The sequence below is a fragment of the Anas platyrhynchos genome, chromosome 33, assembly GCF_047663525.1.
Source record: "Anas platyrhynchos isolate ZD024472 breed Pekin duck chromosome 33, IASCAAS_PekinDuck_T2T, whole genome shotgun sequence".
Classification (NCBI taxonomy): domain Eukaryota; kingdom Metazoa; phylum Chordata; class Aves; order Anseriformes; family Anatidae; genus Anas; species Anas platyrhynchos.
The window spans coordinates 9,692,970-9,710,022 of record NC_092618.1 but is presented as its reverse complement, the minus strand read 5'-3'; the positions used below and the strand labels follow the sequence as shown (position 1 = coordinate 9,710,022).

The 17,053-nt window shown below is 56.0% G+C and overlaps 2 protein-coding genes across 2 annotated transcripts; both read right to left on the bottom strand.

Annotated features, from left to right (window-relative positions):
* Window positions 1-1,014: 1,014 nt before the first annotated feature.
* On the bottom strand, window positions 1,015-7,251 carry RAB4B (RAB4B, member RAS oncogene family). Its single transcript, XM_072030146.1, has 8 exons — window positions 7,099-7,251; window positions 5,681-5,761; window positions 5,319-5,433; window positions 4,095-4,157; window positions 3,824-3,978; window positions 3,627-3,722; window positions 2,678-2,793; window positions 1,015-1,832 (listed from the first exon to the last, which is right to left on the bottom strand). Exons 1-7 carry the CDS (start codon window positions 7,112-7,114, stop codon window positions 2,678-2,680), a joined length of 642 nt encoding a protein of 213 aa, XP_071886247.1. The 5' UTR covers window positions 7,115-7,251; the 3' UTR covers window positions 1,015-1,832.
* A 679-nt stretch (window positions 7,252-7,930) lies between these two features.
* Window positions 7,931-15,363, bottom strand: LOC140000230 (U1 small nuclear ribonucleoprotein A-like). The gene is given in 9 exon segments (XM_072030033.1): window positions 7,931-8,443; window positions 8,538-8,626; window positions 8,866-8,994; window positions 9,083-9,232; window positions 12,444-12,502; window positions 12,505-12,583; window positions 12,585-12,616; window positions 14,070-14,149; window positions 15,271-15,363. Coding segments are annotated over 8 exon segments (771 nt in total). The 5' UTR covers window positions 14,143-14,149; window positions 15,271-15,363; the 3' UTR covers window positions 7,931-8,283.
* Between the last annotated feature and the right edge of the window lie 1,690 nt (window positions 15,364-17,053).

Sequence of the window (17,053 nt, the reverse complement as noted above, 5' to 3'; positions counted from 1 at the left end):
CCAAAAGTGCTTGGGGGGATTTGGGGGGGATTTGAGGGGGATTGGGGGGGATTTGGGGGGGTCTTCTGCACCCCAAATGCGCCAGGGGGAGCTGGGGGGGATTTGAGAGGATTTGAAGGGGATTAGGGGGGATTTGGGGGGTTTTGGGGTGGATTTGAGGGGGTCTGCTGCACCCCAAAAGTGCTTGGGGGGGATTTGGGGGGGATTTGGGGGGCTTGGAGGGGGGCTTCTGCACCCCAAATGTGCCAGGGGGAGCTGGGGGGGGATTTGAGGGGATTTGAAGGGGATTAGGGGGGTTTTGGGGGGTTTTGGGGTGGATTTGAGGGGGTCTGCTGCACCCCAAAAGTGCTTGGAGGGGATTTGGGGGGGATTTGGGGGGCTTGGAGGGGGTCTTCTGCACCCCAAATGTGCCAGGGGGAGCTGGGGGGGGATTTGAGGGGATTTGAAGGGGATTAGGGGGGATTTGGGGTGGATTTGAGGAGGTCTGCTGCACCCCAAAAGTGCTTGGAGGGGATTTGAGGGGGATTGGGGGGGATTTGGGGGGCTTGGAGGGGGGGTCTTCTGCACCCCAAATGTGCCAGGGGGGGCTGGGGGAGATCTGAAGGGGATTAGGGGGGATTTGGGGGGTTTTGGGGTGGATTTGAGGGGGTCTGCTGCACCCCAAAAGTGCTTGGGGGGATTTGGGGGGGATTTGAGGGGGATTGGGGGGGATTTGGGGGGGTCTTCTGCACCCCAAATGCGCCAGGGGGAGCTGGGGGGGGATTTGAGGGGATTTGAAGGGGATTAGGGGGGATTTGGGGGGTTTTGGGGTGGATTTGAGGGGGTCTGCTGCACCCCAAAAGTGCTTGGGGGGGATTTGGGGGGGATTTGGGGGGCTTGGAGGGGGGCTTCTGCACCCCAAATGCACCGGAGGGGGCTGGGAGAGACCTGAAGGGCTCAGGGGGGGATTTTGGGGGAGATTTGGGGGGGATTTGGGGGTGCCCCCCCCCCCAAAACACGCAGCAGGAGCCGGGCGCTGGAAAACACGAACCTTTATGGACCCGAGTCACATTTCACAGCCTGCAGCTGGACCAAAAGTTGCTTTTTTTGTTTGTTTTTTTCTCTTTTTTTGCCTTTTTTTCTATTTTTTTTCTCTTTTTTTTTTCCAAGAGAACGCGTCCGACACCGCCCGGGGCGCCCCCCCCCAAAACCAGGTGCCCCCCCCCACCCCGTGCAAGTGCAATAAATAACACGAAGAGAAGCCAGAAAGAAAAAAAAGCCCCCCCTTTACGCCCCCCCCCCCCAAAAAGCCACCCCCTGGGGGGGTCCTGGGGGGGTCTGGGGGTCCCCAAGGGGTTGGGGACAAAGGGGGGGGGGCGCTGGGGGGGGGGCACAGGCTAGCAGCTTCCAGCAAAAGGCAAATAAAAGTCCCTGGGGGGGGGGAGAGGGGGGGGGCGGAGTGCTTCACATCACCCCCCCACAAAAAAAAACCAAAAAACACCATTTTTGGGGAGAAAAATGCAAAAATAAGGGGCGGGGGGGGGGGCGTGTTCCCCATTCCCACCCAGATTTGCCCCCCCCCCCACTTCATTCAGGCACCCCCCCCCAGCCCCAAATCGCTGCTGTCAGCCAGCGGCAGCGATCGGGGGGGGGGCACAAATGAGCCGAGCCCCCCCCTGAGATGCTTTTGGGGGGGGGGGGCAGGGATAAGACCCCCCCCCGGCACGACGGGGACGGAAGGCGCCGCGGTCGGGGCCGTCGAGGGTCCCGGGGGGGGGTCCCGGGCTGGAGAAATGGGGCCGGGGGGGGGCTCCGGGGGTCGCGGGGGGGCTCGGCGAGCGAGGCACGTGGTCCTGGGGGGGGGGGAAAAGGAGAAAAAATTATTTGGGACCCCCCCGAGGGGGAAGGAGGCGGAGCTGGAGGCGCAGAGCGAGGGGTCTTCGGTGGGGGGGGGGCTGAAAATAGGGGTGGGGGGGGGGGGATAATTTGGGGATATTTTGGGGGATAATTTGGGGATATTTTGGGGGGTGTCTGGGGGTATTTTGGGGATATTTGGGGGGGTGTTGGGGGGGGTTTGGGGATATTTGGGGGGATATTTGGGGATATTTTGGGGGGGTTGGGGGATATTTGGGGGATATTTTGGGGGGTGTCTGGGGGTATTTTGGGGATACTTGGGGGGGGTTGGGGATAATTTGGGGATAATTTGGGGGATATTTCGGGGATAATTTGGGGGGTATTTCAGGGAAAATTTGGGGGTATTTTGGGGAAAATTTGGGGGGTGTTTGGGGATATTTGGGGGGTGTTTGGGGATAATTTGGGGGGTATTTCGGGGATATTTGGGGGGTATTTCGGGGATAATTTGGGGGGTATTTTGGGGGGTATTTCGGGGATAATTTGGGGGGTATTTTGGGGATAATTTGGGGGGTGTTTGGGGATAATTTGGGGGATATTTCGGGGGTATTTCGGGGATAATTTGGGGGGTATTTCGGGGATATTTGGGGGGTATTTCGGGGATATTTGGGGGGTATTTCGGGGATAATTTGGGGGGTGTTTGGGGATAATTTGGGGATATTTGGGGGGTATTTCGGGGATATTTGGGGGGTATTTCGGGGATAATTTGGGGGGTATTTCGGGGACAATTTGGGGATAATTTGGGGGGTATTTCGGGGACAATTTGGGGGTATTTCGGGGGTCTCACCTAGCAGCTGCACTGCTGCCTGCTGGGCGCCTGCGCCCCCCGGGGCTGCCGGAGCTGGCGCAGGGACGCGTCCCCGTATTGGATCCCCGACCCCATCCGCTCCGGGTCCAGCTCGCCTGCAAGGCACAAAAATACCCCAAAAAACGATCAGGGAGGGGTTGGGATCCCCCCAAAAACCACCCCGAGACCCCAAAGAACCCCAAAAGTCCCAAATTCCCATCCTTACCTGACTCGGTTTTATTTGGGATGGTCCTGGCGCATTTTAGGAACGCTTCCTCTACATTCTCCCCCATAAACACGCTAGACATCCCCAAAAATTCCCCAAACCCCTCCGAGAGACCCCCAAACTCCCCCAAGACCCCCCCAAAACCCAAAAGAACCCCAGAAGTCCCAAATTCCCATCCTTACCCGACTCAATTTTATTCAGGGTGGTCCTGGCGCATTTTAGGAACTCCTCCTCCACGTTCTCCCCCCTCAAGGCACTGGACATCCCCCAAAGCCCCCCCAAAACCCCTCCAAGACCCAAAAGAATCCCAAAAGAACCCCAAAAGTCCCAAATTCCCGCCCTTACCCGACTCAATTTTATTCAGGGTGGTCCTGGTGCATTTTAGGAACGTTTCCTCCACGTTTTCCCCCCTCAAGGCACTGGAGACCCCCAAAACCCATCCAAAACCCCTCCAAGACCTCCCCAAAACCCCCCTGAGATGCCCCCAAAACCTCCTTGAGACCCAAAAGAGCCCCAAAAGTCCCAAATTCCCGTCCTTACCTGACTCAATTTTATTCAGGGTGGTCCTGGTGCATTTTAGGAACGCTTCCTCTACATTCTCCCCCATAAACATGCTAGACATCCCCCAAAATTCCCCAAACCCCTCTGAGAGCCCCCCCAAACTCCCCCACGACCCCCCCAAAACCCAGAAGAACCCCAAAAGTCCCAAATTCCCATCCTTACCCGACTCGATTTTATTCAGGATGGTCCTGGCGCATTTCAGGAACGCCTCCTCCACGTTCTCCCCCGTCAAGGCGCTGGTCTCCAAGAACATCAGCTCTTGGGTAGCGTCCAAAAAAAAAACCAGCCAAAACTCATTAACTCAGCGCTAACGAACCCCAACCCAGGGGATAAAATTTGGGATTTTTGGGGTCCCTCACCGTTCTCCTGGGCGAAACGGGAGGCCTCGAGGAACGTCACCTCCCGGTCGGCGTCCAGGTCCTTCTTGTTCCCGCAGAGGATGATGACGATGTTGGGGCTGGCGAGGGTGCGCGCGTCCGTCAACCAGTTGGTCAACGCGTTGTAGGTCTCCCGGCTGGGTTTTGGGGTTAGAAAGGGAAAAAACAGTTCAAAGGGGGACTTGAGAGGGTTAAAACGTTTTTTTTGGGGTGCTGAGGGGGGTTTTGGAGCCCCCCGGGAGGGGGGGTTTACCTGGTGATGTCGTAGACGAGCAGCGCGCCCGCCGCGCCGCGGTAATAGCTCCTCGTCACCGACCTGGGGGGGGAGGAAAATTAGGGTGGGGGGGGGCCTAAAGATCTTTTTTGGGGGGTTGAATGGGATGTGGAGACCCCCCAGGTTAAAAAAAAATTGGGGAGCGCCTTAGCAGGAAGGAAAATGGGTCCAAAAATGGCATTTTTAGGACTTTTCCATGAGTTGACGCAGATCCTTGGCCATTGACATGCTCAACGGGTTGGGGTCTTCCCAAATTTTGGGTAAGGGGGGATTTGGAAAGAGCCCCCCCAGGGGTGTTTTATCTGTTTTTGGTGTAAATAAACCCAATAATCCCAAATTTTGGGTACGGGACCCTTCAAACAGAGCCCTTCCTGGAATGCTTCACACGTTTTTGGTGAAAATAAACCCAATAATCCCAAATTTTGGGTATGGGATGCTTCAAATGGAACCCTCCCGGGGATGTTTCACCCATTTTTTGTAAAAATAAAGCTGATAATCCCAAATTTTGGGTATGGGATGCCTCGAATAGAGCTCTCTGAGTGGTATTTCACCCTTTTGGAGAGTAAATAAACCCAATAATCCCAAATTTTAGGTACGGGATGCCTCAAATGAAGCCCTCCCAGAGGTGTTTCACCCATTTCTGGTATAAATAACCCTGATAATCCCAAATTTTGGGTACAGGATGCTTCAATTGGAGCCCTCTCAAGAGTGTTTTACCCATTTTTTGTAAAAATAAAGGTGATAATCCCAAATTTTGGGTATGGGATGCTTCAAATGGAGCCCTCCCGGGGATGTTTCACCCATTTTTGGTGAAAATAAACCAAATAATCCCAAATTTTGGGTAAAAGATGCTTCAAATGGAGCCCTCCCAGAGGTGTTTCGCCCCCTGTTGGTGTAAATAACCCCAATAATCCCAAATTTTGGGTACAGGATGCTTCAAATGGACCCTTCCCAGAGGTGTTTCACCCATTTCTGGTATAAATAACCCCAATAATCCCAAATTTTGGTTAAGAGACTCTTCCAAAAGAGCCTCCCCAAGGGTGTTTTGCCCCCTTTTTGGTGTAAATAACCCCAATAATCCCAAATTTTGGCTAAGAAACCCTTCAAAACCCCCCCTTCCATGGCTGTTTCACCCTTTTGGGGTACAAACAAAGGTTCCCAAGACCCGGGGGACCCCAAAAACCACCCGGTGCCCCCCCGTACCTGAACCTCTCCTGCCCGGCCGTGTCCCAAATTTGCAGCTTCACCGTCTTGCCGCCCACGTTGACCACCTTGGAGCCGAATTCCACCCCGATCGTGTGGTTCGAGTCCTGCTTGACTGCGGGGCAGCGGCCGTGGGACCAAAACGGGGCAAAACCATCAGTTTTTGGTTAATTAACCCCCCCAGAAATTTAGGAAATAAGAGCGCCAGCAAAGATTTGGCAGGAAAACCGAGGCAGCCCCCAAAAAACCTCCCCGAACCCGCCCCCAAATCCTGCGGGCATCAAAGCGAGGGAGGTTTGGGGATAGAAAAATGCCGTTTTTTGGGGTTTTTGCCCCAAAAAGCGAGGCGGGGGGGTGCTTACATTTGTTCTCGATGAACTGGTGGAGCAGGCAGGACTTCCCCGTGCCCGCGCTGCCGATCACCAGGAACTTGAAGAGGAAATCTGGGGGGGGAAAAAATTGGGGGGGGGTTTCCCCAGCTTAACGGGCGCTGCTCGTTAGCGGGGAGGGCTTAACGAGGTGCTTATAACCCACATAGGGCCCCCCACAGACCCCCACAGGCCCTATAGAGGCCCCATAGACCCCCGTAGGACCCCCATAGACCCCCTATAGGGTCCACACCCCATAGGGAACCCCCAAACCCTCCCCATAGGGCCCCCACCCCATAGAGAGCCCCACAGACCCCCTACAGGGTCCCCACCCCATAGGGAGCCCCCAAAACCTCCCATAGGGTCCCTGTCCCATAGAGAGCCCCCCAAGCCCCCCCATAGGGCCCCTGCCCCATAGGAAGCCCCACAGACCCCCTATAGGGTCCTCACCCCATAGGGAGCCCCCAAACCCTCCCCATAGGGCCCCCACCCCATAGAGAGCCCCACAGACCCCCATGGGCTCCCCTATAGGGCCCCTGCCCCATAGAAAGCTCCACAGACCCCCTATAGGGTCCTCACCCCATAGGGAGCCCCCCAACCCCCCCCATAGGGCCCCTGCCCCATAGAGAGCCCCACAGACCCCCATGGGCTCCCCTATAGGGCCCCCACCCCATAGGGAGCCCCCCAAGCCCCCCCATAGGGCCCCTGCCCCATAGAGAGCCCCACAAACCCCCTATAGGGTCCCCACCCCATAGGGAGCCCCCCAAGCCCCCCCATAAGGCCCCTGCCCCATAAAGAGCCCCACAGACCCCCATGGGCCCCCATATAGGGCCCCCACCCCATAGGGAGCCCCCCAAGCCCCCCCATAGGGTCCCTGCCCCATAGGGAGCTCCACAGACCCCCTATGGGGTCCCCATCCCATATAGAGCCCCCCAACCCCCCCCATAGGGCCCCTGCCCCATAGGGAGCCCCACAGACCCCCTATAGGGCCCCCATCCCATATAGAGCCCCACAGCCCCCCAAGACTCCCCATAGGGCCCCCACCCCCCCCCCCAGAACCCAAATACCCCCCAACCCCACAGACCCCATAACCCCCCCCCCCAAAGACCCCAAAACCTCCCCCAGGACCCCCAAATCCCCTCAGAACCCCCAAAACCCCCCAACCCCCCTTCACAGGGACTCAGAGGCCCCCCAGGACCCCCCAAAAACCCCAAATCCCCCTCAGGACCCCCCCCACCCCCCCCAGGACCCCAAAACCCCCTCAGGACCCCCCCAAATCCCCCCAAGACCCCCCCAAACCCCCTGCAAAGGGCCTCAGGGGCCACCCCAGGACCCCAAAACCGACCCCAAGGACCCCAAAAACCCCCCCCTCAGGACCCCAAAACCCCCCCCCGAGCCCCCCCCCCGCCCACCGTAGGTCTCGGACATGGCTGGAGCCGGGCCCGGGCCCCGCCGCCGCCTCCAGTCCGTACGGAAGGGGAGCGGGCACAATATGGCGGCGCCCAGCGGAGCCGCTTCCGGGCCGTACGGAAGTGATGGGCAAACAAGATGGCGGCGCCCAACGGAGCCACTTCCGGTCCTTATATACAACGAGAGAGGGGGCACAAGATGGCGGCGCCCAGCCTGGTCCGTACGGAAGGGGAGAGGAAACACAATATGGCGGCGCCCAGCGAAGCAACTTCCGGTCCGTACGCAAAGGATAGGAGAACAATATGGCGGCACCCAACGGAGCCGGTTCTGGACCGTAAGCAAAGCGTAGGGGAGGAATATGGCGGCGCCCAGTAGAGTCACTTCCGGTCCGTACGGACGGGGAGAGGGAACACAACATGGCGGCGCCCAGCGGAGGGGCGTCTGGGCCTTGTGCGCCTGCGCAAAGGGAGTGTGCCAATAAAGGGGCGTGGCCAAATGAACGTGGGCGTGGTTAGGGGCGTGGCCAGCTCGATGTGGGCGTGGCCAGCGCAGTGGAGTGGATCCTGGCCCCATAGACCCCCCCCAGCCCCATAGACCCCCCCAGCCCTATAAAACCCCCCAGATCCCCCCCAGCCCCATAAATGCCCCCCCAGGCCCCCAAATACCCCCCCCCCAGTCCCATAAATCCCCCCCCGACCCCATAAATTCCCCTCCAAACCCCCAGTTTTCCTCCCGCAACGCCATAAATCCCCCCCCCGACCCCATAAATGCCCCCCCAACCCCATAAATGCCCCCCACACCCCCCAAAAAACGCCACAGGGCCCCCCCCCGTGAAAAAAAAAACAGGGGGTTTTATTCCAGCAAGCGCCAGGTGCAATGTCTGCCCCACAGACCCTGGGTACAACGCTCGGCTTGGGGACACCCCCGTGTCCTTGTCGTGTGTCCCCCCCACCCCAAAAAATAAAAAAAGGGGTCACTGGCATCTGGGGGGGGGCACAGCGCCCCGTGCGACCCCCCCCGGAGAAAAATTTGAAAAAACGGAGGAAATTTGGGGAGAAAGGGGGGAGTTTGGGGACAAACTTACCTCCTAGAGGGGGGAAAAGGGGGAAGAAACCGAAATGGGGGGGCGGGGGGGGAAAATTTGGGGAGGGGGGGGTCTTGGGGGTGGGGGGGCGGCTTTTTTGGGTTCATTTCTTGGCGAAAGAGATCTTCATGGCGTTGTTTTGGGTGATTTTGAAGCCCTGGAGGGCGTCGCGGGCGGCCCCCGCCTGCACCTCGGTGTCGAACTCGACGAAGGCGATGTCGTGGCGGCCGGGCACCAGGCGGACCTCTTTGAAACCCGGGAACCTTTTTGGGGGGGTTAAAAATATTTGGGGGGGGGGTCCAGGAGGTGTTGAGACCCCCCCCAAATTAAAAATCCCCCCCCCCCCAAAAAACTTACTGGTTGAAGAGCATGGAGAGCATCAGCTCGTTGGTCTCCTCCGGGAGGTTGGTGAGGAAGAGGATGTGGTTGGGGGGGTTCTCGGAGAGCTGGGGGGGGGAAAAAAATCGGGGGGGTGAATATTAAAGCCCCCCCCATGGTCCTAAAATCGTGAGAAACCCCCCCGCAGGGAAAAAAAAAGGACCCCCCCCCCAAAAAAAAAATAACACGGGGTGCTGCCCCCACCGCATGCCCCCTGACCCCAAAATCGGGGTTTTTTTGTGTGTTTTTTTTTATTTTTTTTTGAGGGGGGGGGCAAATTTTGTGCCCCCCCCTTTTCTAAACTCACCGTCTGCGGGGGGGGCATCTGCCCCGGCATCACCTGCTGGGGGGGCAAGGCCCCGGGGGGGGGGATCATGCCCGGCGGAGGCATGTAGGGGGGCATCGCGCGGGGCGCCTGGCTCAGCGGCGGCATCCCCTGCGGGAGAGAGACGGGCTCAGAGCCCCCCCCCGCCCCCCCCCCAATTAAAAAACGCCCCCCCCCCCACCGTCGCCGTGGCCCCCACCGGTGTGGCGGCCCCCCCCGGGGCGGTTTTCTTGGCGGCGGGGGGGTCTTGGCCCTTGGGCTTCCTCTTCTCCCGTTTTCGGTCGCGCTCCACGAAGGTGCCCTTCATCTTGGCGATGATGTCCGAGTCGGTCTTGGCGTACTGGATGCGCTGGGGGGGGGGGGAAATATTCAGGGGGGGGCGTGAAAATATTTGGGGGGGGGCAGGAAAGGTTTGGGGGGGGTTGGGGTGTGTTTGGGGGGGGGAATCGGCGTTTTATAGGGGGAAAAATTGGTTTAATAGGGGAAAAGATGGCAAAAAATTGAGGAGGGGGGGGCTTAAAAATGTTTGGGGGGGTCAAAAATAGAGGGGGGGTCATGAAAAATATTTGGGGGGGTCAGGAAATAGTTGGGGGGGGTTGGGGTGTGTTTGGGGGGGAATCGGCGTTTTATAGGGGGAAAAAGTCAATTTATTGGGGGAAAAGATGGCAAAATGTGGTGGTGGGGGGGCTTAAAAATATCTGGGGGGGTCAAAAATAGAGGGGGGGTCATGAAAAATATTTGGGGGGGTCAAAAAATAGTTTGGGGGGGGTTGGGGTGTGTTTTGGGGGGGGAATTGGCGTTTTATAGGGGGAAAAAGTCAATTTATTGGGGAAAAGGTGGTAAAATGTTGAGGGGGGGCACAGAAAAATATTTTGGGGGGGTCAAAAATAGTGGGGGGGTCATGAAAAATATTTTGGGGGGGTCAAAAAATAGTTTGGGGGGGGTTGGGGTGTGTTTGGGGGGGAATTGGCGTTTTATAGGGGGAAAAAGTCATTTTATTGGGGGAAAAGGTGGTAAAATATTGAGGAGGGGGGCTTAAAAATATTTGGGGGGGTCAAAAAATAGTGGGGGGGTCATGAAAAATATTTGGGGGGGGTCAGGAAATAGTTGGGGGGGTTGGGGTGTGTTTTTGGGGGGAAATCAGCATTTTATAGGGGAAAAAGTCCATTTATAGGGGAAAGGTGTCAAAATGTTGAGGGGGGCACAGAAAAAGATTTTGGGGGGGTCAAAAAACAGAGGGGGGTCATGAAAAATATTTGGGGAGGGGGTTGGAAAATATTTCGGGGGGGAATCATCACTTTATAGGGGAAAAAAAGTGAATTTATGGGGAAAAAGATGGGAAAATTCAGGCCCAGACGCTGGATTATCTCCGGGGGGGGGGGGCAGAAAATATTTGGGGGGGGGGTCACAAAATATTATGGGGGGGGGGGGGGGATATTATAGGGAGAAAACAACAATATTGGGGAGGAAAATGGGGTTTTGGAGGGGAAAAATCCCATTATGGGGGCGAAATCCCATAGTGGGGGGGGATTATAATTATGGGGGGGGGGAATGGGATTATGGGGGCAAAAAATGAGATTATGGGGGCAAAAAATGAGATTATGGGGGGGTAATTTCAATGGGGGGGGGCTCACCATGGGCTTGTCGTAGAAGGGGAAGCCCTGCATGGGGGGAAATCCCATTGGGGGGGGGGAATGAGATTATGGAGGGGGAAAATGAGATTACAGGGGGAGGAAATGGGGGTTATAGAGGGGAAAAATGAGATTAAAGGGAAGAAAATGAGATTATTGAGATTATGGAGGGAAAAACGAGATTAAGGGAGGGGAAAATGAGATTATGGGGGGGAAAATGAGATTATAGACGGGAAAATGAGATTAAGTGAGGGAAAAATGAGATTAAGGGGGGAAATGAGATCAAGGAGGGGGAGAAAATGAGATTATGGAGGGGAAAAATGAGATTAAGAGGGGAAAAATGAGATTGAGAGGGGAAAAAATGAGATTACGGAGGGCAAAATGAGATTAAGTAAGGAAAAATGAGATTAGAGGGAAAAATGAGATTAAGTGAGGGAAAAATGAGATTATGGGAGGGAAAAATGAGATTAAGTGGAGAAAAAATGAGATTAAGAGGGGAAAAAAATGAGATTAAGGGGAAGAAAAATGAGATTAAGGGGAAAGAAAAATGAGATTAAGGGGAGGAAAAATGAGATTATGGAGTGGAAAATGAGATTAAGATGGGAAAAAATGAGATTATGAATGGGAAAATGAGATTACGGAGGGGAAAAAATGAGATTAAGATGGGAAAAAATGAAATTATGGAGGGGAAAGTGAGATTACGGAGGGGAAAATGAGATTAAGTGAGGGAAAAATGAGTTTAAGAGGGGAAAAATGAGATTAAGGGGAGAAAATTAGATTAAGGGGGGAAAAATGAGATTAAGAGAGAGAAAAATGAGATTAAGGGGAGAAAATTAGATTAAGAGGAGGAAAAATGAGATTATGGAGGGAAAAAAATGAGATTAAGGGGAAGAAAAATAAGACTATGGAGGGGAAAATGAGATTATGGAGAGGAAAATGAGATTATGGAGGGGAAAATGAGATTAAGATGGGAAAATATGAGATTATGAAGGGGAAAATGAGATTCCGGGGGGGTAATTTCAATGGGGGGGGCTCACCATGGGCTTGTCGTAGAAGGGGAAGCCCTGCATGGGGGGAAATCCCATTGGGGGGGGGGAATGAGATTATGGAGGGGAAAAATGAGATTACAGGGGGAGGAAATGGGGTTATAGAGGGGAAAAATGAGATTAAAGGGAAGAAAAATGAGATTATTGAGATTATGGAGGGAAAACGAGATTAAGGGAGGGGAAAATGAGATTATGGGGGGGAAAATGAGATTATGGGGGGGAAAATGAGATTATGGGGGGGAAAATGAGATTATGGAGGGGAAAGGAGAATAAGGGAGGAAAAATGTGATTAAGAGGGGAAAAATGAGATTAAGAGGGGAAAAATGAGATTATGGAGGGAAAGTGAGATTGAGATTGAAAGTGAGATTATGAAGGGGAAAATGAGATTATGGAGAGAAAAAATTAGATTATAGGAGGAGGCAATGAGATTAAAGTGATGAAAAGTGAGATTAAGGGAAAAAAAATGAGATTATTGAGATTATGGAGGGAAAAATGAGATTAAGGGAGAGAAAAATGAGATTAAGGGCGGAAAAATGAGATTATAGACGGGAAAATGAGATTAAGGGAGAGAAAAATGAGATTAAGTGAGGGAAAAATGAGATTAAGGGGGGAAAAAATGAGATTAAGAGGGGGAAAAAATGAGATTATGAAGGGGAAAATGAGATTGAGAGGGGGAAAATGAGATTAAGGGGGAGGAAAAAATGAGATTTGAGGGGAAAAAATGAGATTAAGGGAAGAAAAATGAGATTAAGCGGAGGAAAATGAGATTATGGAGTGGAAAATGAGATTAAGATGGGAAAAAATGAGATTATGAATGGGAAAATGAGATTACGGAGAGGAAAATGAGATTCCGGGGGGGTAATTTCAATCCGGGGGGGCTCACCATGGGCTTGTCGTAGAAGGGGAAGCCCTGCATGGAGCGCAGCGCGTTGGTGGCGCTGCCAGCTCCTTGAAGATGACGAAGGCCTGGCCCCGCATGCGCAGGCTGCGCGACACCAAAATGTCCAAAATCTGCCCAAACTGGCGAGAAGATGGCGTACAGCGACTTCTTCAGCTCTGCGGGCGGGATTACGGGGGTTAATCCGGGGATTAGGGGGGTAATCCAGGGATTAGGGGGGTTATTTGATGGGATTAGGGGGTTAATCCGGGGATTAGGGGGGTAATCCGGGGATTATGGGGGTTATTCTAGGGATTATGGGGGGTAATCCTGGGATTAGGGGGTTATTTGAGAGGATTAGGGGGTTATCCAGGGATTAGGGGGTATTTGAGGGGTTTATGGGGTTATTTGAGAGGATTAGGGGGTTAATCCTGGGATTAGGGGTTATTCCAGGGATTATGGGGCTGTTTGGGGGATTAGGGGGTTATTCCAGGGATTACGGGGTTATATAAGGGGTTTATGGGGGTTATTTGGGGGGATTAGGGGGTTATTTGAGGGGATTAGGGGGTTATTCCGGGAATTAGGGGGTTAATCCAGGGATTATGGGGGTTATCCAGGGGATGAGGGGGGTTATTCCAGGGATTAGGGGGTTATTTAAGGGGATCAGGGGGTTATTTGAGGGGAACAGGGGGGTTAATCCAGGGATTAGGGGGTTAATACAGGGATTAGGGGGTTATTTGAGGGGATTAGGGGGGTTATTTGGGGATTTGGGGGTTAATCCGGGGATTAGGGGGGTTATTTGAGGGGATTACGGGGTTATTTGGGGGGATTACGTTTTTTTGGGGGGGGGTTTAGGGGGTTATTTGGAGGGATTAGGGGGGTAATCCAGGGATTAGGGGGTTATTTGAGGGGATTACGGGGTTATTTGGGGGGATTACGGGGTTATTTGGGGGGGATTAGGGGGGTTAATCCTGGGATTAGGGGGTTATTCCGGGGATTAGGGGGTTGTTTGGGGGATTAGGGGGTTATTTGAGGGGTTTAGGGGGTTATTTGAGGGATTTAAGGGATTATTTGGGGGATTAGGGGGGACAGAGAACCACCCCGGGTCCCCACTGTGCACATTTCGGGTCCCTCACGGGGAGCCCACGTTCCTCAGGGACTTTCTTGGGGGATTTGTGGCGATTTAGGGGATTATTTAGGGGATTTAAGGGATTATTTAGGGGATTAGGGGATTATTTGGGGGATTAGGGGGAGAGAGAACCCCCTCGGGTGTCCCCTCTGCGCTCTTTTGGGTCCCTTGTGGGGAACCCGCATCCTTTGAGGCTTTCTTGGGGACTTGTGGGGATTTAGGGGATTATTTACAGGGTTTGGGGGATTATTTAGGGGAATTAGGGGATTATTTCGGGGAATTAGGGGATTATTTAGGTGATTGATGGGATTATTTAGGGAATTTATGAGATTATTTAGGGATTTAGGAGCCCACATTCCTTGTGGGGTTTTGGGGGGGTCTTTTGGGTGTCCCCGTCCCTCGTGGGGAATTTGGGGGATTATTTAGGGGACCGGGGGGGGGGGTTACTTAGGGGGATTAAGGGATTATTTAGGGGATTTGGGGATTATTTGGGGGCCCCTCACCATCCTTTTTGATCTTCTCGTTGAGGTTGTTGATGTAGATGGTGTGGTTGGGGCGCGCCTCCTGCACCGCCATGCTGCCTCTGGGGGGGGACAGCAGGGCCAGGTCAGCAAGGGGTTAACGACCCCCCAGGACCCCCAAATTCCCCCCCGGGCCCCCAAATCTCCCCCCAGAGACCCCCCAGGACCCCCAAATCTTCCCCCAGGGCTCCCAAATCCCCCCAAGGCCCCCCAAACTCCCGCCAGGGCCCCCAAATCCCCCTCAGGGCCCCCAAATCTTCCCCCAAAGACCCCCAAATCCCACCCAGGATCCCCAAATTCCCCTCAGGATCCCCAGGAACCCCCCCAGGACCCCCAAATGCCCCTCAGAGCCTCTCAGGAACCCCCCCAGACCCCCAAATCTCCCCCAGGCTCCCCCCAAGACCCCCAAATGCCACCGGGGGTCTCCTAGGACCCCCCAAATCTCCTCAGGACCCCCCCCAGGATCCCCCAAATCCCCCTCTGGACCCCTCAGGACCCCCAAATCCCCCTCAGGGTCCTTCAGGACCCCCCTGAGCCCCCCAGGACCCCTCAGAACCCCCCCAAGAGACCCCCTAATACCACTGGGGGTCCCCCAGGACCCCCAAATTTCCCCAAATTCCCCCTAGGAGCCCCAAATCCTCCCCAGGACCCCTTTAGGAACCCCTCAGGACCCCCAAAATCCCCCTAGGACCCCCCAAGCCCCCCTGACCCCCCCCCAAAACCCCTCAGAACCCCCCCAGGACCCCCTAATACTACTCTGGTCCCTCAGAATCCCCCAAAATCCCCCAAAAAACACCCCGGGACCCCCAAATCCCCCCAAAAATCCCCCTAGGACCCCCCAAGCTCCCCTAAACCCCCCCCAAACCCCTCAGGACCCCCCAGGACCCCCTAATACTACTCTGAGTCCCTCAGAATCCCCCCAAATCCCCCAAAAACCACCCCAGGACCCCCAAATCTCCCAAAATCCCCTCAGGACCCCAAAATCCACACAAATGCCCCCAAAATCACCTCAGCCCCCCCCAACCCCCCCCCAAACCCCTCAAAACCCCCAAATCCCCTCCAATTCTCCCCAAATCCCCTCCCAGGATCCTCCAATCCCCCCCAAACCCCTTCAGGACCCCCAAAATCCCCAAATTCACCCCAAAATCCCCCTCCCCCGCCCCTCCCCCCCCCGGCCCCTCACCGCCGCCGCCGCCTCTCCCCGCGCTCCTCCGCGCGCGGCTGGGCCCGCCCCCCGCCGCCCCCTCCACCAATCACCGCGCGGCGCCGCCCCCCTCCACCAATCACCGCGCGGCGCCGCCGCCCGCCAGCCAATCGCAGCGCTCCCCCTTCCCATCCAACCAATCGCCGCGCGCCTTCCTCTCCCTGCCCCACCCATCTTAGAAACAGGAAGAGGCGGGGTTAAAACCGGAAGTGTGCACCCTGCATTCCGTTCCGACCCCCCCCCCTCCCGCTGTGACCCTGGCCCCGTTACCGCCGCCGCCGCCGCCCCCCTCGGGGCCCCCCCCCGGTGCCCCCCCGCCGCCGCCGCCGGGGCCCCCCCCGCCCGCCGCCCCCCCCTCGGGCCTGGGCTCTCCGCGAGGCCTTGGAGCGGGCGGCGGCGGCGGGGGGAGGGCGAAGACGTCCGGGAGGTGCTGAGGAGGCGGCGGGAGAGGTGCGGGGGGGCCGGGGGGGGCGGGGAGTAACGGGGGGGGCGCGGGGGGGGGGCACCGGGCCCGGTTTTGGGGGGGTCCCGGGGTTCCGGGGGGGCCCGGGCCTGGTGCGCTCGGGGTCCGTCGGGGATTGGGGTCCGGTGGGGAACGGGGGAGGGGAGGGAAGGTTCCGGGGGGTTTAATGCGGGGGGGGTTAATTGGGGGGGGCTTTAATTGGGGGGGGGTTAATTAATTGGGGGGCTTTAATTAATTATAGGGGTATTAATTTAATTGGGGGGGGCACCTCAAAAAGGGGGGGGGTCCCAAAATTGGGGGGGTGCCAAAAACCGGGGGGGGTCCCAAAAAAAAAATTGGGGGATTCTAAAAATTGGGGGGGGGTCCCAAAAACCGGGGGGGGTCCCCAAAATTGGGGGGGAAGCCTAAAAATTGGGGGGGGGAGAACAAGGGGGGGGGCACCAGGGATGGGGCCCTAAATGGGGGGAGTCCTAAAAATGGGGGGGGGGGGGCACAAAAAAATTGGGGGATCCTAAAAATTGGGGGGAGGAATCCCTAAATGGGGGGGGGGGCACCAAAAAGGGGGAGTCCTAAAAATCAGGGGGGGGTCCCAAAAAACCTGGGGGGGGGTCCTAAAAAGGGGGGAAGAATCCCTAAAAGGGGGGGTCCTAAAAATCGGTGGGGGGGCCCTAAAAATTGGGGGGGTCCCCCCAAAATTGGGGAATCCTAAAAATCCGGGGGGTGTCCCAAAAAAATTGGGGGGTCCCAAAAACCGGGGGGGGTCCCAAAAACCTGGGGGGGGTCCTAAAAGGGGGAGGGAATCCCTAAAAACAGGGGGGACACCCCAAAAATGGGGTTCTTAAAATCGGGGGGGGTCCCAAAAAAAAATTGGGGGGTCCCTAAAAAAATGGGGGGGTCCCCAAAAAAATGGGGGGGTCCCAAAAACTTGGGGGGGGTCCTAAAAAGGGGGGGGGAATCCCTAAAAGGGGTGGGGCACCCCAAAAAGGGGGGGTCCTAAAAATCAGGGGGGGGTCCCAAAAACCCTGGGGGGGGTCCCCAAAAAAATTGGGGGGTCCTAAAAAACGGGGGGGGGTCCCAAAAACCGGGGGGGGGGGTCTAAAAGGGGGGGGGGAATCCCTAAAAGGGGTGGGGGCACCCCAAAAAGGGGGGGGTCCTAAAAATCAGGGGGGGTCCCAAAAACCCTGGGGGGGTCCCCAAAAAAATTGGGGGGGTCCTAAAAACGGGGGGGGGTCCCAAAAACCGGGGGGGGGGGTCCTAAAAAGGGGGGGGGAATCCCTAAATGGGAGAGGCACCCCAAAA

Excerpts from the sequence above, each read along its gene's own strand:
- RAB4B (XM_072030146.1), bottom strand. Across the intron at positions 5,434-5,680 it reads CCAGTTCATCGAGAACAAAT|TCAAGCAGGACTCGAACCAC; the intron begins GTAAGCACCCCC and ends GCTGCCCCGCAG. Across the intron at positions 4,158-5,318 it reads GCCGGGCAGGAGAGGTTCAG|GTCGGTGACGAGGAGCTATT; the intron begins GTACGGGGGGGC and ends CTCCCCCCCCAG.